General features: G+C 38.7%; 1 protein-coding gene across 1 annotated transcript in view; it reads right to left on the bottom strand.

Moving 5' to 3' along the window:
• FRAS1 (Fraser extracellular matrix complex subunit 1) overlaps positions 1-22,357 on the bottom strand; it is a 475,354-nt gene that overhangs the window by 57,539 nt on the left and 395,458 nt on the right. Inside the window, exons 51-54 of the mRNA XM_027854503.1 lie at positions 18,343-18,456; positions 11,336-11,486; positions 9,011-9,170; positions 5,547-5,715 (exon numbers count right to left, since the gene is read on the bottom strand). Coding sequence (XP_027710304.1) covers positions 5,547-5,715; positions 9,011-9,170; positions 11,336-11,486; positions 18,343-18,456 — 594 coding nt within the window. The remainder of the gene's footprint in view (positions 1-5,546; positions 5,716-9,010; positions 9,171-11,335; positions 11,487-18,342; positions 18,457-22,357) is intronic.

Raw genomic sequence — 22,357 nt, 5'->3', positions numbered from 1 at the left:
ACAAATTGAAAAACCTAAAAATCATAATGTATACCTAGAATTTCTGAATATAGGAAAAATATCGATAGAAAGAATCCACAAATCACTTTTCGGCAGGGGAAAGGAACTTTTGTACTTCATTCAAGATGCATAGTGATTATATTTAACAATTCCAATGATGATCAATAAATTCTGGCCAGGAGAAAGATCTCCAAATATAAAGGAAAAGAAAATCAAAGAACTCAACATTTATTTATGCTAAATATGTGTGTGTGTGTGTGTGTGTAAATATGATTTAAAAGTACCTATCTAAAACCAAAAGCTATCATTATATGCATTAAAGAAATACTGGAAGCTTTCCCAATAAAAACAGAAATGAAGCAAGGGTGCTCCCTCAGTCCCCTAGTATTTGACATCATTGTAGAAATGTTAGCAATCAGACAAAAGCACAAAGATACCAGTTGTCAAATCTTGGTGTTTCTAACTTCACAACACCTTTCATAAAGGTCCCCTTTTCTGTACTGCCTTAGGCATCATCCTAGTTCATGTTCTCATCACCTCTCAATAGCCTTCTAATTGATTTCCCTGCTCCCCATTCCAATCATATCCTCAGCACCAGTGATATCAAACTCAAAAAGAAACAGATACCTGCTGGCTGCATATTGACTTAGAAAACCACAAATTAACATCATCTATGTTGTACTGCATCTTTATGTTGTTAAATATTTCCCAATTACATTTGAATTTGGATCTTTGGGAGTTCCATGGTTGACTGCAGCAGGTCACCAGTTGGACACTTCTCCTCCATACAACTGACAAAGGAATTTACCTAAATCTGTTTGGACTGTCCATGTCATCTATTACTTCTAAGATCAAATATAAAGTCCTTTGACCAGCGTGTAAAGCTCTTCACAATCTGGCCTCTTTCTACCTCTTCAGTCTTCTTACACTTTACTCCCTTTAATGTAATCTATGATCATCCCATACTAGTGCACTTGCTGTGCTTTCCATATTGATGACCTATGTGCTGTCCTGGTACCTTTACATGCCTGGAATCCCATACCTGGAATACTCTTCCTCCTTGCCTCTCTTTTTGGAATCCCTGACATCCTTCAAGACATCTCAAATACTACTTCCTAGATGAGGTCTTTCAAGTTGCTAACAGCTTCCCCTCTAAAGTTACCTTCCACTGACTTTGCCTGTATCTTGTACGTACCTAATCATTTATATGATGTCTCCCTAATTTAATAGTCTTTAGAAATAAAGGTCTATTTTTGCCCTTTTTTTTTGTAATCTCTGAGCCCTGCATAGTATCTGGCACCTAGTAACTGCTTGATAAATGCTTAATGATTGATTGAATAGAGGCAAAGAGGAGACAAAACAATTCCTATTTGCTTATGATGTAATGGCTTACTTAGAAAATCCTAAGGAATGAGCAAAAAACTAACTGAGACAATAGTTTCAGTAATGCTGCAGGCTGCAAAATAATCCACAAAAATAAACAGCATTTCTATACAGCAATGACAAAGACCATGGACCAATAATAGAAAGGAAAGTTCTTTCCAAAATAAATACAAAATATACAAAATATTTGGTAGTCATTCAACCTATCAAAGCATATGCAATTCTTGTATAAACACATTTACAAAATGTTTCTTAAAGAATTTAAATACCAGGAGGAGTATTTAGTGTTCATGGACTGACCACAGCAGTATAAAAATGACAAAGCTACCAAAATTAACTTACAGATGTAATTCTATACCAAACAACCAAAGAGACGATTTACGAAGCCAGACAAAATAATAACAAAATTCATTTGGAGAAAAAGGGGTATCAGGAAAATGATGAAAAAGGTAGGAATGAAGAGGAAATAAAACTTCTAGACCTAAAACTACAACATGAAGCAGTAAGTATCAAAACCGTTGGCAGTTGTTAAAAAAAAATAGAAAAGTAGGTAGATCAGTGGAACAATAGACCAGGAAGAGTCATAGATAATGGAACTTGGTAACAGTGTTTGATAAACTTAAAAGCACAGATTACCCATGAAAGAACTCCCTATCTGACCAAAACTGCTAGGAAAACTGGAAAGGAATTTGGATAAAATTAGGTTTAGATATTTTCTAGCATATTTCATAATAAGTTCAAAATAGATGAGATTATTAAAGATATTAAAGATAAAGACATTAAAGATCATACAGTAAAAAATTAGAAAAGTAGCAAGTCATATACTGGACACATATATTGGTAGGGGTGAATATTTAATAATGGACAGAGGAAACTTAAAAAGATGAAATGCATAATTTTGATTGCATAAAGGTGAAAAGCTTTTGAACAAAATTAACATATCTATAATTTTCTCTTTTTTGCAACATGGCTTATGTAGAAATGTTTTATATGACTTCATATGTATAATAGGTATCATATTTCTTTGGGAAGGGGTCTAGGGAAAAAGAAAATTTGGAACTGAAAATAAAATTTTTTTAATTTTTTTAAAAATAATGCACTTATGATAAGAAGGGAAATGATCAACTGGAAAAAAATCTTTGCATGAGATATTTTTGACAACAGTCTGATAGTTAAGATATATAGTCAACTAATGGAAATATATAAGACCAAAATCCACTCCCCAGTCAGTAAGTGTTTAAAGGATATGAAGAAACAGTTCTCAAAAGAAGAATTGCAAATATTAACAGAAAATTCTTTTTCTCTTCCTCCCACTATATACTTCATTGGGAAAAAAATTCCTTATAGCAAATATGCACAGGCAAGCAAAATGAATTCTTTAATTGGACATATTCAAAAAACATGTATTTTTTATTCTGAATCCGAATAAATCACCTCTCTATCAGGAGGTGGGTAGTGCTGTCAAAATTGTTCATTTTTTAATACTGATATTATAATATGAATTTTTTTCGTGTTCTGCTCATTTCGCTCTGTTATCAGTTCATACAATTCTGAGTCTCTTTGAAATCATCTATGTCCTCATTTCTTAGGCCACTTTTCTTAAAGCATGGTATTGTACTACATTCATGTTATTAACAATCACATGAAAGAATGTTCCACATCATTAATAATAATGGAATTGCAAAAATGAGAGCAATCTTGAGGTTTAACATTTCACCTAGAAAACTGACAGAGATAGCAAAGGACAGGGTTAGTCTATGTTGGAGGAACTATGGAAAGACAGGCACACTAAAAGGGCAGCTAGGTGATGCCATAGTGCATAGAGTGCCAGACCTGGAGTCAGGAAGACTCATTTTCCTGAGTGCAGATATGGACTCAACATTTACTGGGCAAATCACTTAAACCTGCTTGCCTCAGTTTCCTCCTCTGTAAAATGAGCTAAAGAAGGAAACAGCAAACCACTCCAAAAGCTTTGCCAAGAAAACCCCAAATGGGGTCACAAACAATTGAACACAACTGAAATTACTGAACAACAACAAGGCACACTAACGCATTGTTGTTGGAGTTCTAAATTGGTCAAACCATTCTGGAAACCAATTTGGAATTATACAAAGAAAGTGGTATTTAAAATGCCCATGTCCTTGCCCCTGATTCCAGTGGTAGGTAATATACTCCCAACAGGGGCAGCTAGGTGGCACAGTGAATAGAGCTGCAGGCCTGGAATCAGAAAGACTCACCTTCCTGAGTTCAAATCCGGCCTCAGACACTTATTAGCTGTGTGACCCCGGGCAAGTCACTTAACCCTGTTTGTCTCAGTTTGCTCATGTGTATAATGAGCTGACGAAGGAAATGGCAAACTGCTTCAGTGTCTTTGCCAAGAAAACCCCAAATGGAGTCACAGAGAGTCAGACATAACTGAAAAATGATTGAATGACAACGTACCCCAAGGAAGTCAATGATTAGAGGCTTTCTCCAGCAAAATATTTATAGCAGCAGTTTTTGTGGTAGCAAAGAATCAGAAATAAAATACATGCTCAATAACTGGGGGACGGCTAAATAAATTGTGGTACGTGGATATAATAGAATATTACTGTGCTATAAGAAATGATGAATGTGATGAATAGAAGAACACGGAAAGCCTTATATACACTAATGTAAATAAGCAGGGGGAAGTAACGTAAGCAGAAGCAAGGAAACAATAAATACAAAGATGACAACGATGTAAATGAAAAGAGCAAAACATCTGACAGTGTATTCTACACCCTTACAATGAAAAAGAGATGGGCCCCAAAGAACAGATGTGAGATGATCCCTTCCTCTGCTTTTTTGTAGAGGAGGAGGAGGAGGACTAGGAATGTGAAACATGCCATATAACCTCAGACTTCCTTTCTTAAAAATGAATTTTTGATTATGGGGAATGGCTCACGGGTAGAGGAGGAAGAAGGATACGGTGTATCATGTGTACATAAAGTAAAAACAAAAAAAAACCCTTTTATTTTTAAAAAATAATAAAAATAATTTAAAATAACAAAATATTTTAATATTACATTTAAAATAAAATATTAAAATATTTTTAAAAACAATAATCAAAATTTAAAAATTTTATGGCTTTATTCTAGTTTTATTTTGAGTAGAAAACTAATATCTACATACGAGGATGAGTATCTTTATGAATAAAAAGTAGAGGGATAGAGAGAAATGGGTTTTTCTTGACCTTGGCATGAACCGAAACATCTGTGGTTTGTATGGTTATAGTCATGGACCTTTTTAGGGTCATTTAAAAATCTACAAAACAAATTATTTGGATGAAAACTCAAAGTTATAATAATTCAAATCCGATTATGTTTTTATTTCAAAACATTTCCTCTTTCAAAGAAAAGAAAAATCTGCCTGTCTAAATGTGAGGGCTCTATCTAGTTGGTCTTTGGCCTTTCTCTTTAAAAGATGGACTTTGACCCCATTAATCTTTTGGGAGATTGTATATTTCGCTTAAACTTCACTTAAGTCTCATGCACACAGGAAAGTCAATGGTATCACAAAAACTCTTCAATGAAACATGACCCCTTTTAGAAGGATGTGGATCAATGAGAATCACTCACTACACTCGATAGACAGAGTGACCCTCTTGATGGTAGCTTGAGCAAAGGGCAAGACTTATGTGTAGCTGGTTTAGGTGGGAACCTATGTGACATGATTTGAGACACTGGGAAGGTCCCCTTGAGCCTCACGCTCCCTGAGATTCCATCATTACTCATTCCTTTGAATCTTAAAGACTCTTCAGTCTCCAGAAAATTAAAATTTCCCTAATAAAGCTGATAACAACTTAAAATGGTAAGCTAACAAGATAGCAGCAATTAGATCTGAGAGTAAAGATAAGGGATAGGAGAAAAATGCCAAAAGAGGCTTTTCAATCTCCTGAGAAATCCAAAATTCCTTGGAAGGCTGTTAACACCTTATGACACCAGATGGTAAGCTAACAATCTAGTAGATGGTTACCTGAGAGTAAAGACAGAGGACAGGAGAAGATGGAAGAGGCTGGAAGAAGGCAGGGGAGTCAGAAAGGAGACAGAGAAAGGGACCAAAGTAAAAGTCCCCACGGTGGTGAGTACCGTCCTTGCAGCTCGGGATCAAGAATGACATTCTTGCCATCCTCACACACTCACCTGGCCGGCATATTCCACATAGTCTTGGTGCCCGTGTTTTGAGTGTGGGTTGGAACTGGAGATGGCCGTGCCCTGTTCCGTGCGACACAGGACGATGGCGTATTGGTTGAGGTTCCCGGTTCTCTTCACGGTGACGCTGACAGAGCCGGCCTTCTCACTGACGTTGTAACTTGAAATAGAACAAGCGGCCATAAATTTCACCCGTCATTATAGGAGACGCTAGTATAAATCTGTTTAAAAATCAGGCATGTTTCTTTTTTTTTTAAATTGGACCTATGATTCTATTGGTATAGGCAGCTAGGTGGCACAGTGAATAGAATGCTAAGCCTGGAGTCAGGAAGACATCAGTTCAAATCCTGCCTCAGACACTAGCTGTGTGACCTTGGCCAAGCCACGTAATTTGTTTGCCTCAGTTTCCTCATCTGTAAAATGGGGATGATAATTTTACCTACCTCCTAGAGTTGCTGTGAGGATCAAATGAAATAATAATTGTTCAGCACAGTGCCTGGCACATAGTTATTATTGCTGACAGCCAGTAAGGGTCAGAAATTGAACCTGAACTCTGTCTGCCTCATGGAGTCTGTCTTTGAGAGCAGCTCGAGCACCATCTTCTGCTGCCTGCATGGAGCCTTTCCTAATTTCCTTCCCCCTCTCCCCAACAACTGAAGGTCACCAGATGCCGAGGTCTTTTCTCAAGCTGAACTGCCAAGCATTCAAACTCTAATGCAGAGAGCACAACTCCAGTGGGCTGCCCATGTTGTCTGAATACCAAACGATTGTTTGCCTAGAAGACTATTTTATGGAGAACTCACACAAAGTGAGCGCTCACACAGTGGTCAGAAGAAGCAATACAGGGACACTCTCAAGGTCTCTCTGAAGAACTTTGTAACAGACTGTAAGACATGGAGATACCAGTGAAGGTCCACCCAACGTGGCCTGCTCCCATCAAAGAAGGCGCTGTGCTCTATGAGCAAAGCAGGATTGCGACAGCTCAAAAGAAACGTGAGATGTACAAATTTAGAGCCATCTCCACTGCAAATGTTCACACGGACTATCTGTGCCCGACCGGTGGTAGAGCCTTCCGAGCTCCTGCTGGTCTGATCAGCCATAGTCAGACACACTGTACCTTGACCCCAACACAGTGACATCATTTCAGTCCTCTTCGAGAATGAAAGACAGCAACCAGCCAACTAGTGCCCTCCCTACCAAGCTCCCTTGTGCTTGGGAAATCTGTATGTGTTTGTACTTGTTTGCTTTGTGTGTAATCCTTTATATGTATTTTACATGTCCTTACTGTCTCCTCCTTTCTAACGCAAGCTCCTTGTGAAGAGACTGGTTTGTCCTTTGTACTTGTACCCCCTCAGTGCCTGGCACATAGTAGGTGTTTAACTAATACTTGTTGATTGACTGTTCCCTATATATAATTCAGCTGGTTACTAACACTCAGAAAAAAAGTCATTTGGCACCTTTAAGAAGCATTGCTGTTAAATGAAAGAACTAGTCCTCCGGAAGGCAAGATTTCCAAGTGAATGAGATAGGTTATGGGTGCAGAGATATTTTAGGGGGCTAGATGGTACCGTAGTGCACAGAGCGCTGGGACTGGAGTCAGGAAGAATCATCTTCCTGAGTTCAAATCTGGCCTCTGACACTTACTAGTTTTGTGACCCTGGGCAATACAATTCACCCTGTTTGCTTCAGTTCCTCACTTGCAAAATGAACTGGTGAAGGAAATGGCAAACCATTCCAGTGTCTTTGCCAAGAAAACCCAAACAGGGTCAGGAAAAGTTAGACAAAACTGAAATGACTCAAAACAAGATGTTACAAACCGCTGTGCTGAGGGGAGGCTGGCAGACACATGGCAGGTGAGGGCTTGTTCAGGCAGCAGACTGAAGATTATCTCACCGCAGCAAAATGGGCCATAGGTAGAGCCCAGGGAAGATTTGGGAGGTATTAAGAAGACAGATAAAACATGTTTCCTCTGATACACATATGGAACAGCGAGGAGCAGACAAGGTAGAAGCTATGGAAAGGGCCTTGGGCAGCTCCAGACACGGGAAAAAGATAAAGGGACCTGTTTAACAGCTCAAATATTCAGATACCTGGAGTTTTACAAAAGAGTTTTCAGTAGTAACTTTTTAAACTCTTTTCGTAACAGGGGCATTATATTACTTATCAGAAGATAAAAGTTAAAATGAAATAGGTGCTGTACCTTCATTTTTACATTATATTTCTGTAGCAAAGGCAAGTCCATGGATCACGTGCTCCCTACCTGCTTCTTTCTCATCCACTCCTGAGGATGACCTGACAAATGGCCCCGGGAGATTCTGAATAATGGTAAAGGATTCACTGGGCCGGTATTCACTCACCTGGAGATCAGACACTGGGGGGAGTCAGCGACCTCCGTAAAGCCCCTATTGCTTTTTTTAACCATCCAAAATATTCCAATGGTTGTTATTCCCCCAAATGACCAATTTAATTTAATTCAGGATAGTAAACATTATTTTGGGGAAACACAGCAAAGGGTCCAATAAACAGCACAATTTTGCAGAGTTTCAATTATGGATGCTATCGCGAGCCACTCTTCCATACGCGCAGCACGTGGATGAAGCCATATCTGGAGTCTGTGGCATTAATTATTCTGCCAGTTCCATTTCCTCACATTCTGATTTCACACTTAGTGCGTGCAAGTATACGTTTTTAATGCTATTCTTGCAAAATGATTTGAACATCCCAATCTCTTATTCACTCTGGAGGGTTTGAATTATGTCTGCTACATAGTATTCAGCAGACCTCCACCTTCTCCTATTGCCATACTAGGGGAAAAGAAGTACCCACAGCCTCAGAGTTCATCCCAGGTCCACAAATCCTCTTGAAAACTCAGTACCAAGGACAGAGGAATGTGAAGGACAATCTATTTAAATTTGTTGGCTTTTCTGTTTTCTCTTAAGCCTTAACCACATAAGCTAATGCTTACTTTTAAGTCATGAGATTTTTTTTTTAACAGTTTAATAGATTAATTCTAACCAAAACCTCTATGTATTGCTGGGTCATTCCAGTCAGGTCTGACTATTTGTGACCCCATCTGATGTTTCTTGGAAGAAAAACTGAAATGGCTTGCTATTTCCTTCTCCAGTTCATTTTGCAGTTGAGGAACTGAGGCAAATGGGGTTAAGTGACTTGCCCAGGGTCACACAGCTAATAAGTGTCTGAGGCCACATTTGAACTCAGGAAGATAAGACTCCTGACTTGAGTCATGGCATTCTATCCATGAGCCACCAAAACCTATATACATGGGAACAAAAATCCTGTGAATATCTCATGAATGAGATGCCCCTCAGAAGACAGCACAGAGTAGGCTCTTAATAAATGTTGATTGATTGATTGATTGATTGATTGACTTAAGGTTGATTTCCATTGCTACCAGAGGTATTCCTCCATTTTGGGAAACAAAATAATATTTGTACCTGGTATGTTTAAAGCTGATCAGGGACCACTGGATATGGAAGACATTGTCACTGACCACGTTGGGTTTGCTGTCTTTCACTAGGAACTGAAAGCTGTCCATCGTCTCATGGACCTTGTCTTCATCTAACACATAACGTATCAAACCCAAGTTCACATCCTCTGTGGGGAAAAGATGGTCCAAGAGTCAGTTTAAGCATAGAATGGTAACACCCCTCAAATTAAATGCTCAGGTCTATTTCCTTGAGTGACTTACAGCACTGTGGCACAACGGGTCAGTGGTTATTAAAAAGAGAGCATTCTACAGAATGTTAAAATCAAAATAGTAATAGCTTGGGGGAGTAGGGGGTTCAACTAATAGTGATGGGGATCATAGAACCAGGACAGAAGAAGAAAATAGCATACCACAGCAGTTAGTAGCTCTGCAAAAGCAGCTCCAACTTGACCTGCCCTACCCGCCCCCTCCCCCACCCCCCCAAAAAAACGGAAGTAAGTCACTCTGTGTAATTACATCTGGGATTCAAACCCCTTAGCATTTTGCCTTTTGGCATCATCTTTTTCCAAAGCTCAGCCCAGTTGCCACCTCCTCCATTAGGACTTCCCTGAACTACAGTGCTCACCCTCCCCTTCACATTCCCACTTGACCCTCCCCAAACTGAACAGATTCCCGGATTTCTCAAATTTTCCTAGTACATTTTGTTTGTTTCTCTTCTTTGTACCCTCAACCTTGTACATGTGTCATGCTGCACCCCCTCCCACCTCAAATATAAGTTCCTTGAGAGCAGGGACCATATTTTTCTTTTAATTCTCACATTCCCAGCACTTAACATATAGCATTTGGTGATTAATCAATGGTTGTTTAATTGAATGAATCCACTGGAGAGAACATAAAAACATTTCTATTGAGCGAATAATAAAAAGTGATTGTGACATTGATGGAATGGTGGGACCTGCCTGGACCCCAAAACCCCTAAGACTATATCTCTGGAAGAAACCTTAGGGTTTTTGGGGTTTGTGTCCCATCACCCCATCAACATGCTTTTCTAAAAAGTTAAAAAATTAATGTTTTTAAAAGTTATTGAAAAAGTGTTAAGAAATTATAAAAATGCTTTCTTAAAAGTAAAAAAAACCCAAGGTGACTGTAAAATGCTTTTCTTAAAAGTAAAAAAAACTACATCATTTGTGTTTTTAAAAAGTATTATGCTTTTAAAAATGATTATAAAATGCTTTTCTTAAAATTTAAAAAACTCCAAATCATTTCTGTTTCTGGCACAAAGTAGGCACTTAATATTTGTTGAATTGAAATTCTAAAGTATTCTTCAAAAGTACTGTTTTTAATTCTGAAGGATTCATGATCAAAAATGCTATCTACTTTCAGAGGGAGAACTGATGAACTCTAATTACAAATTAAAGTATAATTTTTTCCCTTTATTTTTCTTTGTTTTTTTTTTTTGCAACATGGCTAATATATATGTAGGTTTTTCATAATTTCACATGTATAATATATCATATTGCTTGCCTTCTCAATAGGAAGGAGGGAGAGAATTTGGAACATTCAAAATTTTAAAAAAGAATGTTACAAATAAACTAAAAAAATGTTATTTCTAAAAGATATGATAAAAATGTCTCTATATTTAAAACCCCCAAATCCTTTGTGTTTTTAAAAGGTGTTTTTTTTTTAAATTATTGTGGTTTTATAAAAAATGCTTTTCTTCTGAGTAGAAAAACCCCACATCATTTGTGTTTTTGTTAGGCAGAAAAGTAAACCTCATGGGAGAACAAAAATATCTTTAAATCAGGCCATGGTAAACAAAGGAAAAGATGTAAAAGATGAATGTGGAAGAAATAAATTCCCAAAGCCCTGGTATGAGGCCTTTGCTGCATACATTAGGGCTTCATCTTTTGCGTATCCTGGACCCCTTTGGCTACAATCTGGGAAGCCCATGGGCCCTTTCTCAGTATAACGCTTTTAAATGCATAAAATAAAATATAGAGGGATTGCAAAGGAAATTATTTCTATAAAACAGTTACCCATTTTTTTAAGTTCACGGAGCCCAGGATAAGAACGTTGTTCTAAAGCATGGCCATGATATGAAAAAATCAGGAGAGAAAGAGAGAGAGGAAGGTGAAAGGGGGGTAAAGGTCATAGGAGAAATGGAAATAGCCAAGACTACATAAAGTGGCTCATCATAGGCTCAGAAGTGAATGATGTGGCCAACGGGCGACTAGGCTGACAGATGGGAAACGTCTTTCCTTCCTTCAGTGGGGAGCAGGAGAGGTCCTGAGATAGCGGGAGACACAGAGATCCCTGACCTCCAGTCGCCTACCCTGGGTAAAAGTCACGGCAGCTTGTTCAGGGTGGAGTTTGTTCTCTAGGTGGCCATGTCTGGGTCCAGTTGTTATCTCATAGACAAGATGCTTATCCTCTGTATCTGGATCCACGGTCAGTAGCTCTTTCTTGGTGATCAAGTTGGTTGCCTACAATGCAAAGCCCAAAGAATTCTAAATTAAACAGAGAATTAAAAATTCTCCCCTCTTCCTTTAAAGGCATCCATCCAGGTGGCACAGTGGATAGAGTACTAGGCCTGAAGTCAAGAGGAACCTGAGTTGAAATCCAGGTTTAGAAACTTACTAGCTGTGTGGCTCTGTCCAAGTCACTTGACTGCTGTCTGCCTCAGTTTCCCCATCTATAAAATGGGGATAATAGCAGCACCCACCTCCCAAAAGTGTGAGGATTGAATGATATCATACATGTAAAGTACCTGGTATACAGTAAGTAGGCACTTAATAAATCCTCCCTTCCTTCTTCCCTACTACCCTATGGAGGGCTCATGATTACATTCATTCAGATATGTAACTACCTATTAATGGTAGAATGTCGGGGTTGGACGGGATCTTAGAAATCATAGAATTTAAAGACAATTGATTTGTGAATCCCTCTTACAATGTCCCTGATAACTAATGACAAAGGCCTTGCTTCTAGATGGAAATACTCTAGCTCATGAGGTAACCCCTTTCATTTTCAGGTACTTCTAATTCTTAGGCAATGGGCAGCTAGGTGGTGCAGTGGATAGAGCACCAGGGCTAGAGTCAGGAAGACCTGAATTCAAATCCAACTTAAGACAAATCCAACATACTAGCTATGTGACCCTGGGCAAGTCACTTAACCCTGTTCTTCATCTGTAAAATGAGCTGGAGAAGGAAATGGCAAACTACTCCAGTATCTTTGCCAAAACAAAAACAAAAACCAAACAAACCCAAAAAACCCCAACCCAAATAGGGTCCCAAAGAGTCAGACACAACTGAAACAACTGAACAACAGCAACATAAATTCTTAGGCAGAAGGTTATTCTTATATTGAGACAAATATCTCTCTTTAACCTTCACCCACGACTCCCAGGTTTGTCTTCTGTAGTTACAGAGAGTAAGTCTGATCTCTCTTCTATCCTTTTGAACATTTTAAGTAGGAAAAACTAAAGCAGAACGATGCGACAGCGTCCATGACAGTGATATCTTCTCTCCCCCAGGCTACATACATACACATGCACACACATACAAATATAATAAATAAAATATGTGCGTAGATATGTCTATACATTATAGACACATATAGATTTCCTTCAATTCTTTTTCAGATAACATCAGTTTAAAGAACAAATGAGATAATATTTGTAAAGTCCTTAGCACAGCGCCTGTTGCATATCTGATGCCTTCCCTCTCCCCACATAATACACTCCAGCTTGTCCATTCTCTCTTAAAGCGGGGTGTCTAAGAGTGAACAAAAACTCCAGACGTGGCCCGACGAGGGAGAGTAACAGAGATGAAGATGATGGGGGTGATAATTCTCAGAGGCAATACTTTAAAATCTGCTTTCTAAACAGCAATTATGTAGGGTAAAGAGTGAAAGTGTTATTATTCCCATTTTAGAGGTGAAGCAACTGAGGCTGAGAGAAATTGAGTAATGTGTCCAAGTTCCTTTATCACATGAAGAACATGCTGTCTAGCCATGTCTCTTCCGTCTTGGATTTGGGCAGCTGACTTTTTGAACTTGTGAAGGACTTTACATAAATGTATATAAATAGATAGATACATAGATAGATAGATAGACATATCCACTAAATTTCATCTTCTTAGACTTAACCCATTCTCCTAGAGCATAAGGATCTTTATCGAGCCTGATTTTGTCCTTCAAAGTAATGTCTATCTCTTGCAGCTCTGTCTCCTGAAAATTCAGTGACCACAGTTTCTCTATCCTTAGAAATCCACCTAATTGTAACATACATTATTCATACCACACTTTACCCTCTCTACAAATATACTGTGAGAGCCTTAGTTAAGTGCCTTCCTGAAATCCATCTATACAGTACCTACTGCAATCTCCTGATCAAGTAGTCTAGTAATCTTGTCAAAAAGAAAGGAAACAGCATTTGTCCCCCATGACTTGTTCTTGTGAAGTCAGTCAAGTGAACTGGGTCAGTGTAAGCACAGTTTCTCCCTTAAAGTGCTCACCAAAACATACATCTAATAATTTGTTCTAGAATTCGAGCAGCGTCAAAACTGTTGTCTACAGTTTCCGGAATCTAACTTCTTGCTTTTTAACATTTTAATTAGGACACCTGCCCACTGTTTCTTCAGCCTTCCACAGACTCTTTCCATTGCCCACAATTCCTCAAAGATTACTGAAAGTAGTTCAGTGATCACATCTGCAAGTTCTTTTAGTATCCTGGGGAGAATCTGTCTGGCCTAGAAGACTTGAACTCATTTCAAGTACCTGGAGGCTCTCTTCCAACTCTTCACCTAAACTAGGCTTCAATTTGCCCTTAACCATTTTTGTTCTGCCCTTTCCAGTCTGAGGATCATTCTCCTTGACAGAAAAGACAAAATAAAAATAAGAGTTAAGCAGTTTCCTTTTCTTTCTCATCTATTAACGTTACACGGCTGGCCTCAAGCTAGTGGTTCGTTCTTTACTTGTTCTTTCACTTATTCCAAACGTAATTTTAAAATGTTTTATTATGAAATAGAAAATCATCAACAAACATGAACATTTCCATGTACAAAAAAGGCCGGAAAAAAAAGATTGTATAAGAAACCATGAATCTATTATATACAGCTTGTTATTAAAATACCCACACACATACACATGTATACATATATAACATTGAATTTAACATGGCAGTACCAGCAATGGCCTGCTTATTGTCTGTACATACTCCCTTCTGAACTTCCTTCTGCATGTTTTTAAATGTTTCATTGATACTATTTCTTTCTTTCTTTTTTTGGCATCATTGCTACCACCCCCAAATTCTCCTCTCATCCTCAAAGAAAACCCTCCATTGTAGCTTTGGCTTTTGAGAGAGACCAAGCCCTCTCTGGGTCAAGAAGGAGACAGCTAGAACCTAAGTAGGAATCCTGGAAATTTTAAGCCTGGAGAGACAGCTTTCTTTTCTCTTTGTTTTGTTTTTTGTTTGTTTGTTTGTTTGTTTTTTGGCTAGGCAATGGAGTTAAGTGATTTGCCCAGGGTCACACAGCTAGGAAGTGTCAAGTGTCTGAGGCCAGATTTGAACTCAGGTCCTCCTGACTACAGGGCCAGTGCTCTATCCACTTCGCCACCTAGCTGCCCCCTGGGTTGTTTTTTTTTTTGTTTGTTTTGTTTTGTTTTTTAACTGAACTGAAGCAGAGGAGGGGCTTTTGCTTTAGGCTTTGAAGAATTATGGACAGAAAGCATTGTGAATGGGAAGTAAAGTGAAGGTGTTCCCTGCTGACAGGTATGGGTGAATTTTTTCTCAGACACTGAGGAGACCAGTGAAGTGTTTCAGTTCCCTTTTCTTCCCCCTTTGCTTTCATCTTGTAGTTATTTATTCCATACTCTCCCAATTCTTTCAGTCTGTTTATGACTTGTGACTTAATTCATCTCTTTAAAAGCATCTTACCCTTTACATAAAACTATGATCAATTGTAGGTCTTGGCCAGGGATTTCTTACTGTTGCAGCACCACCCGCCCATGCATCTTTCCCTCAAGGGCACTGAAGGAAATGGATGCCAAGAATGATCTGGATTCGGTCCCTGAACAAAGCCCTCTGACAGCCTGGGAGACTCCACTGCATCACCCTCATCTCCGACAGACACAAAGAACAGAGTGCAGTGACTCAAGCCCTATACCCTCTAGCCCTTGCCCAGACAAAAAAGCAATCCTTTGAGATAATGAGCATCATTATTCATCTACATCTATGTCTATCTGCCAACACTTCTTTTTCTCTCCAGCATCATTCAATCATTGACCAAAGAAGAACAAAACCTCCACTTTCCACTCTCTCATCTACATCCTCCTCAGCCCTCCTAACTCATGATCCACTCCAATGCAGCCCATCCTTTCCAAAATCCCCTTTGGGATCACCATATCATAGAGAACAAACTTCCCCTCATTCTGAACCTCTTTCTCTGGTCTACCAGCTTTCACTGAGGCCAGACTCCTCACTCACAACCCAGCCTTCTTGACCAACCTCTCTAGCCCTGGATGCGTTCATACCCCACGACATACTGTTCCTGGAAGAAGACGCAAAACCTTCCCTTTACTGTCATCACTCAGAAACTACCTTCCCCTTTGATGTTCATTCAATTACAGTTTTTTATTCAATCAAGATAAGAGTGGCTTTTGTGAACTGGCCCCCAGATCATATAAATTATGAATTCTTGAAACATAATTCCCAGGCTTTTTTAAAATCATGGTCTTCAGGGAGTCCGATAAATCTTAAATTATCTGTAGTGAAGACATTTATGAGCCTCAAGTGACATGACCACTGTAATGGTCATGGAGCTCTCAATATAAAGATATATCTAGTACAGCTACAATAAGAACTCAAAGCACTTCCTAAATTCATACCATTAACGACCAGCAAGAATGTGTATTTTAAGTAACTGGCACTGGACAAATGTCCTTACTGAAGAAAATCCTTTCCTCATGAGTCTCTATAAGCTGGGCATTAGTCAGGTCTTTCTTGGTAACAACATAAGCCAGAGTTTCCTCTTTAGTCAAAACAAAAAAGCATGACCTCACCTAGGGCCATTAACTATATGCAAAAACTTAAGCTTAGGTAAGAGATCATTTTATGGGGCAGTATGTTCCAAAGGAACAACGTCTATGTGTTCACGTTCAGCACTGGTGATGGTAAACAGGCTGACATGCAGGGAAGTGAACAATACTGGAGCTTGAGTATTGGCTCACATCATCTTTGACCTCCAATAAGTCAATTGAACATAGTCAATTGAACAGTGTGGTAAACTGGGAAAGAGCCCTGGGTTTACTCAAAGGACCTGGGTTTGAATCTGAACTCTGCCATTAATCTCCTGATTAACATCTTACAGATATTCATGAATACCCTTTTTGTTTCCTTTGAGTCTTTTCTTGAAGTTGTTAACAAGTTAGATTTGTAACAACCATTGCCCCGAACCAAGTATCTACCTCACTTCCCAGTTAGCAGTTCCACACCCTGTTATCATGCATGTACCTCCCCCACCCCTTTCCAATCCCCTTTTATGTCACCTGCTTTCCAAAGTCTATGGCACATGTCTGATGAAACTCAGCATTCTACTTCTTCACCAAAAAGTCCCCTCAAGTATTCTCTGAATTCCCTTCATCAAGAAGGTTTCCTCCCTACTAAACCGATAACCAAGTTCACTCATGCACTTTGCCTCCTGAGAGATAAACTTGACTGAAAGTCAACATCTGATCGACCACAGAGAAGGCAGATAGAAGAGAGAACTCATAGAAGCTAAGAGTTGGAAGGGGCCAACCCATACACGTTTACACGACATACAGGATCACTCAACTATGGTATTGAGGACAAGCGATTAGCCATCCAGTGTGTATTTGGAGACTCCCAAAGATGGGGGAACCCAGCACTCTCTCTTTGGGAAAACTCAAATTGCCAGAAGGTTTTGCCTGACATCAAGCTTAATTTTCCCCTTTTGCAGTTTCTACCCATTGTCCCTTGATTTGCCTTCAGAGTCCAAACAGAACAGGTCTGATCTTTCTTTGACATGATGACCTTTCACATCCTTGAATACAACTATCAGGCCCTCTCTGAGTCTTCTTTTCCCTGGGCTAACCACCACCAGTTCTTTCAACCCATCCTCACATGATATGAACTAAAGGCCCTTTACTATCCTCCTTGCCCTCCTCTGGACACTCTTCAGCTTAGAAAAATTTTTCTTAAACTAGGCACATAGTAAGCACTAAATAAATATTTTTTTCATTAAAAAATTCATTCATATTAAAAAAGTTTTGGTCCATATAACAAATTTCTATCTTTCAATGCCATCTACATAGTTATTCACCTGTTATATCTTCCTTTAGGGGAAGCTAGATGGTGCAATGGATAGAGCACCAGTCTTGGTGTCAGGAGAACCTGAGTTCAAATCTGACCTCAGATACTTACTAGCTGTGTGACCCTGGGCAAGTCACTTAACCCTGTTTGCCTCAGTTCCTCATCTATAAATAGAGCTGGAGAAGGAAATGACAAACCATTCTAATATCTTTGCCAGGAAAATCCCAAATGGGGCCATGGACAGTCAGACACAACAAACAAGTCAACGACACATAGTCCTTTATCTTCTAAAGACTTTGTTTCTCCCCTCTCTACGGCAAAAAAATGTTTTATTTTATCATCCAGCTTCATGGGAAATACCAGAAATGGGTCACAGTCAGTAGGATTGAGAAGTCTCTGTAGATTGTCAAATAATTTAAAAAGACTGCATATCTCCTGGATGGCCACATGCCCTTATGCAGCCTGTCTGTAACCATTAAGAAGTTTCTTCACAATAGTAGTACCTGCTGTCCTTGTTGTTCCATAGGGCATAGGAGGATGCTTTTTTTATATGAAATTCCAATTTCATGCCCTGCAGGAAAAGCCACATCCCTCTCAGACAGCTAAAAGGGTTCAGCATTTCCTCACCTCCTGTGTCATGGTCTTCTACTCACCAACTGTTCGACCCTAGTTTTGATTCTCCTCTGTCTTTTCAAAGTGTTTCACTTCTTGGTCTCATTGTTAGATTCCTTCTTCTATTCTATCTAGCAGCACTTTATTTTCCCTAATAAATCAGGAAAGAGAGAAGTAATTTTTCAAATCCTCTTGCCTTCTGCTTAAATAGGGCAACAAGGATTTAAAATGTTCACCAGATGTTCATTTTGAGGAGGACATACATTTTTGATGAGTTGGGTAGGTTTCACACCTGTACACCCAGAAGTCACTCTTTGCATAGCAGAATAGCTACTAAAGGAAAGAAAAAGAGAGACTCTAGGACGTTAAGTTAGCATGCAGAGCTAGGAAGGGCTTACCTGTCCGTCCATATATTCCAGCCACTGCAAGCCCAAATTGGTGACAATTCTTGGGGTGCCATCATCCACTGGAAGGATGTCCACTTTAAACCGCTGGGGCGCTGCTGTCACAATCTAAAGGAGGGAAGCCAACATTCACAAGTACCCCAAAACACCTCATATTCAAGATGGGAAAAAAGGGGGACCCTTCTAAAATGGGAATGGGAAATAGAACCCAGGTCACCAGCTTGCATTTTGTAATGAGGACAGTAGCAAGTTGGGGGCATGAGTTTGGGAGAAAAGGAACCAAGGATACACACTCATGGGGTCTCCATTTTCAATGAAGATTTTTTTTAACCATCTGGGTTTTTTTGTGGCTTTTAGCATCATTCTGGGATAGATCCAAAAAAAAACATTTCCCCTTTTATAAATCACAACATCCTTTCATGAGAAGCTAACCAGAGCTATTATTAACTCTTAAAGGGCCAGGCATGTCAATTAATGTATCAATAGTATAATTTTATTCTGAAATAATTTTTTTACTCTCCTATCTCTATGGATAAAAAATAATGCACTACAGATCAACTGATACCGCTTCAAGGTATTCTTAAAGTCTGGTATTTGTAGTGTTAAAACGGGAGCGTTAAATTTCTTTGAGGGGAAATTTTTTTTTTTCCTGGAATAGGTTTTTCCTTGTCTTTGGGGAAAAAAGAATCTAATTGTGAAAAGAAGGTAGGGAAAGTAAAGATGTTTTAGTGGGAAGAACAAAAAGATTCAGCTCATAATAACCTTTTGAAACATTTTTTTCTTTTATTTTTTTAAGGCAATTGGGGTTAAGTGACTTGCCCAGGGTCACACAGCTAGTAAGTGTTTGTTCTGAGGCCGGATTTGAACTCAGGTTCTCCTGACTTCAGGGTCAGTGCTCTATCCACTGCGTCACCTAGCTGCCCCTCACAATAACCTTTCACAATAAATGTTTGGGCTATTTCAACTTGTAGATTCCAATGGCTCTTCCCTGAGCTACCTCCACAAAGTCCAGCTCTGAGGTCTCCTTGTGACATGGAGGTGGGGCCGGGCTCTCCAAGGCTCTGCCAGTAGACAGCTGGCTCTGATGGCTCTACTACCTTGGAGAGGCAAGCAACCAGACCTGCTTTCCATGAAATAGCCTAACAAAGGCCTCACTGTGGAACATAATGAAAAGAGCACTAACTCAAGAGTCAAAGGGTTTGAGTTCAAATCTTGACTCTGACCTTTACTACCTGTGTGACGTCAGGTAAGTCACCCAACTTCCCCCAGCCTCAGTTTACTATCTGATCAGTTTCCTATCTTTCTATCTAGATGGCCGCTGGGATCCCTTCCAATTCTAGATTTCAGTATTAAAAGGCTCACTCATCACTAGTGGGATGCCTATAGGACAACTTATGGAACAATACAAAAAAGATACAAAAAGGCCCTCAATTTCGGCCAATGAAAGAGCAGTGGTAAAGGATGTGCAGGTTGCTAAGAATCTCATAATTTTTCAACATTGAATAAATACGTAGTTATGCAGACTCCAAAGACGTGATCTATGTCCACTGATCAACAAGGAGACATGCTATTAAGGTAGCTGAATCATATCAGTTTTGACATCCTCACTTTAAACGGAGACTTTAATTGGAAACAGAAGACAAAGTGAACTCAAAGATAAACGGAAGGATGACTCACAAGGTCTATAGTAGGAATCCCAGATTTGAGGGAAGAAAAAAAAAAAGAAATTTACATGATAATTTTGTTGTATATTTGAAAGGAATAGCAAGTTGTGCAAAGTAGATTTACAGTTTCATATGCAATCATCTTTTTTATTGCACTATGTTATGGAAATGCTTGTTTTATTCTAGAACTTAAAAAAAGAGATTTGGAGATGGAAGCAATCTTAGAAACCATAGCAAGAGCTTATCTCCTAATAATGCAGATGTGGAAAATGAGGTCAAGAGAAGGGAAATTACTTGTCCAAGTAATAAATGTCAGAGTAAAGATCAGACCACAGATTCTCTTGTTCTAAATCCGGAGATCCTTCCCCTGACCCAAAGTCTTTCCACATTGGTGGGTTTGGTTTTAACATATCCAAAGGTGACAAGAAACATCATCCGATAGGACACTTGGTCATTTTGACTTATAAGGTTAAAAATATCTGCACAAAGGTCATTAATAAAATAACTTCTGCTCATGAACCACCATGTATTGTAGAAGATAAGTGGAGAGATTCTTAAAAAATAAAACCTTGATAAAACCCTTTAAATCATATCCATATATACTCTACTCCTCGGGGACCTCAATGCAAAAGTGGCCACAGGGGACGCTGGTGAAAAGTGCCTGGAAAATACGTGTAGGCATAAAAAATGGGAGAAGGCAAAAGCTTGAAGGTTATACAGATGCTTTATTTCTTTGCTTCAAATATTTTTTTTAAGAAAGAAAACCAGATACGGTGACAATAAAGAATGTTGAACAGCACACTAATAAAAAAAAGTGAAACTTATATAGCAGACAGCAAATTATACTGGCTGTCATTTTTGAATCAACTGTCTGTGTACAAACAGACCATTGACTTGTCAAAATCAGAAAGGGAAAAGGGAAATGACTATATGTTTATATAGTACCGACAACATGTTAGGCACTGTACTGAGTGTTTTACAAATACTACCTCATCTGATCCTTACAACAACTCTGGGAGGTAGCTGCTATTATTATCCCCATTTTACAGAGGGAGAAATTGAGGCAAACAGAGGTAAAGTGACTTGCCCAGAGTCACACAGCTAGGAAATGTCGGAGGCCACTCAGGTCTTCCTGCCTCCAGGCCCAGCTCACTGTACCACCAACTGCTCTATCAATCATTACCAAATTATAAGAAAGACTAAGAATGAGAAGACGATATGGTATGGAACAGAAGTAGCTCTAACCTTACCTATTTCAATAAGCTGCCAATGATAAATGATGAGAAATGGATAGGAAGAAATGAAACCCACGATTAATAATTTCCTAAGAAATTGTAATGAATGCAAATCACCTGGCAAAATGAAGAGAAAGAATAAGGGAAAGATGAGCTTATAGAGAGTTTGTTGAGACTCAACTAATCCAGATTATCCTGAGGGCATTTATGGATAATACTGAAAAACAGACAGCAACCATCTGAAAAACTGAAAAAGATCTGTGAAGATTTCTATAACATTTCTATAGAATATTTATTATAGAATATGTTATAAATTCATTTTATTTCATTCATTATATTCATGAACATATCATATTCATTATAGGTAAATAATAATACAATATATAATATTTCTAAAACAAACTCTTTTCTCCATCAAGAAGAAGTAAAGCCACTTAACACTGCCATTTCCAATGTGCTCCATGATGAAGTAGAAATGGTACTCAAGAAAATAAAATATATAATAAATAAAAAATAAAAATGCAAAAAGGATTATGACTAAACCAAGTAAATATAGAAAAGATCCACATTGGTTGTAACCTAATTTTGAGAGCACTGAGGAATTGATTCTGAAGATACTTAAAAGAAGAGGGCTGAATGCTTGTTTAAAAAAAAAGAGATTATTACTGATGAAATGATCAAGAAAATATCATATGCCTACTATCCTATACTTTATACAATTTTAATGAGCATAATCTACATATATATTGGGGGATGAGACGGAATGAGAAAGACTTTTGCAAGGACATAGCTTTGAAGTCACATAAGTGACCAAAAGACCATCTACAAGATCTCACAATGCTAATAGTCTGATGACAATATGAAAGCATTTGACTCAGTAGAGCAAAATGATGTCTTCGAAGTTCTTCAAGCACATGTTTCTCATGCATATATTAAAATCATACAAGATTTCTTGAACGACAGAACAATAAAGATGGCTTTATTCAGTCACGTTTTGATTAACACCATGGAGGCCATGAAAGATGAAGATGTGTTTGCCATTGTCATGGAAAAGATCTGGGCTGGGTACTGCAGGTGATGGTGAACTGGATTCTGAATGAATAGGAGGAG

Source organism: Vombatus ursinus, unplaced genomic scaffold (assembly GCF_900497805.2).
Source record: "Vombatus ursinus unplaced genomic scaffold, bare-nosed wombat genome assembly UNPS02010461.1, whole genome shotgun sequence".
NCBI classification, from domain to species: domain Eukaryota; kingdom Metazoa; phylum Chordata; class Mammalia; order Diprotodontia; family Vombatidae; genus Vombatus; species Vombatus ursinus.
This window is presented reverse-complemented; position numbering and strand designations above follow the sequence as displayed.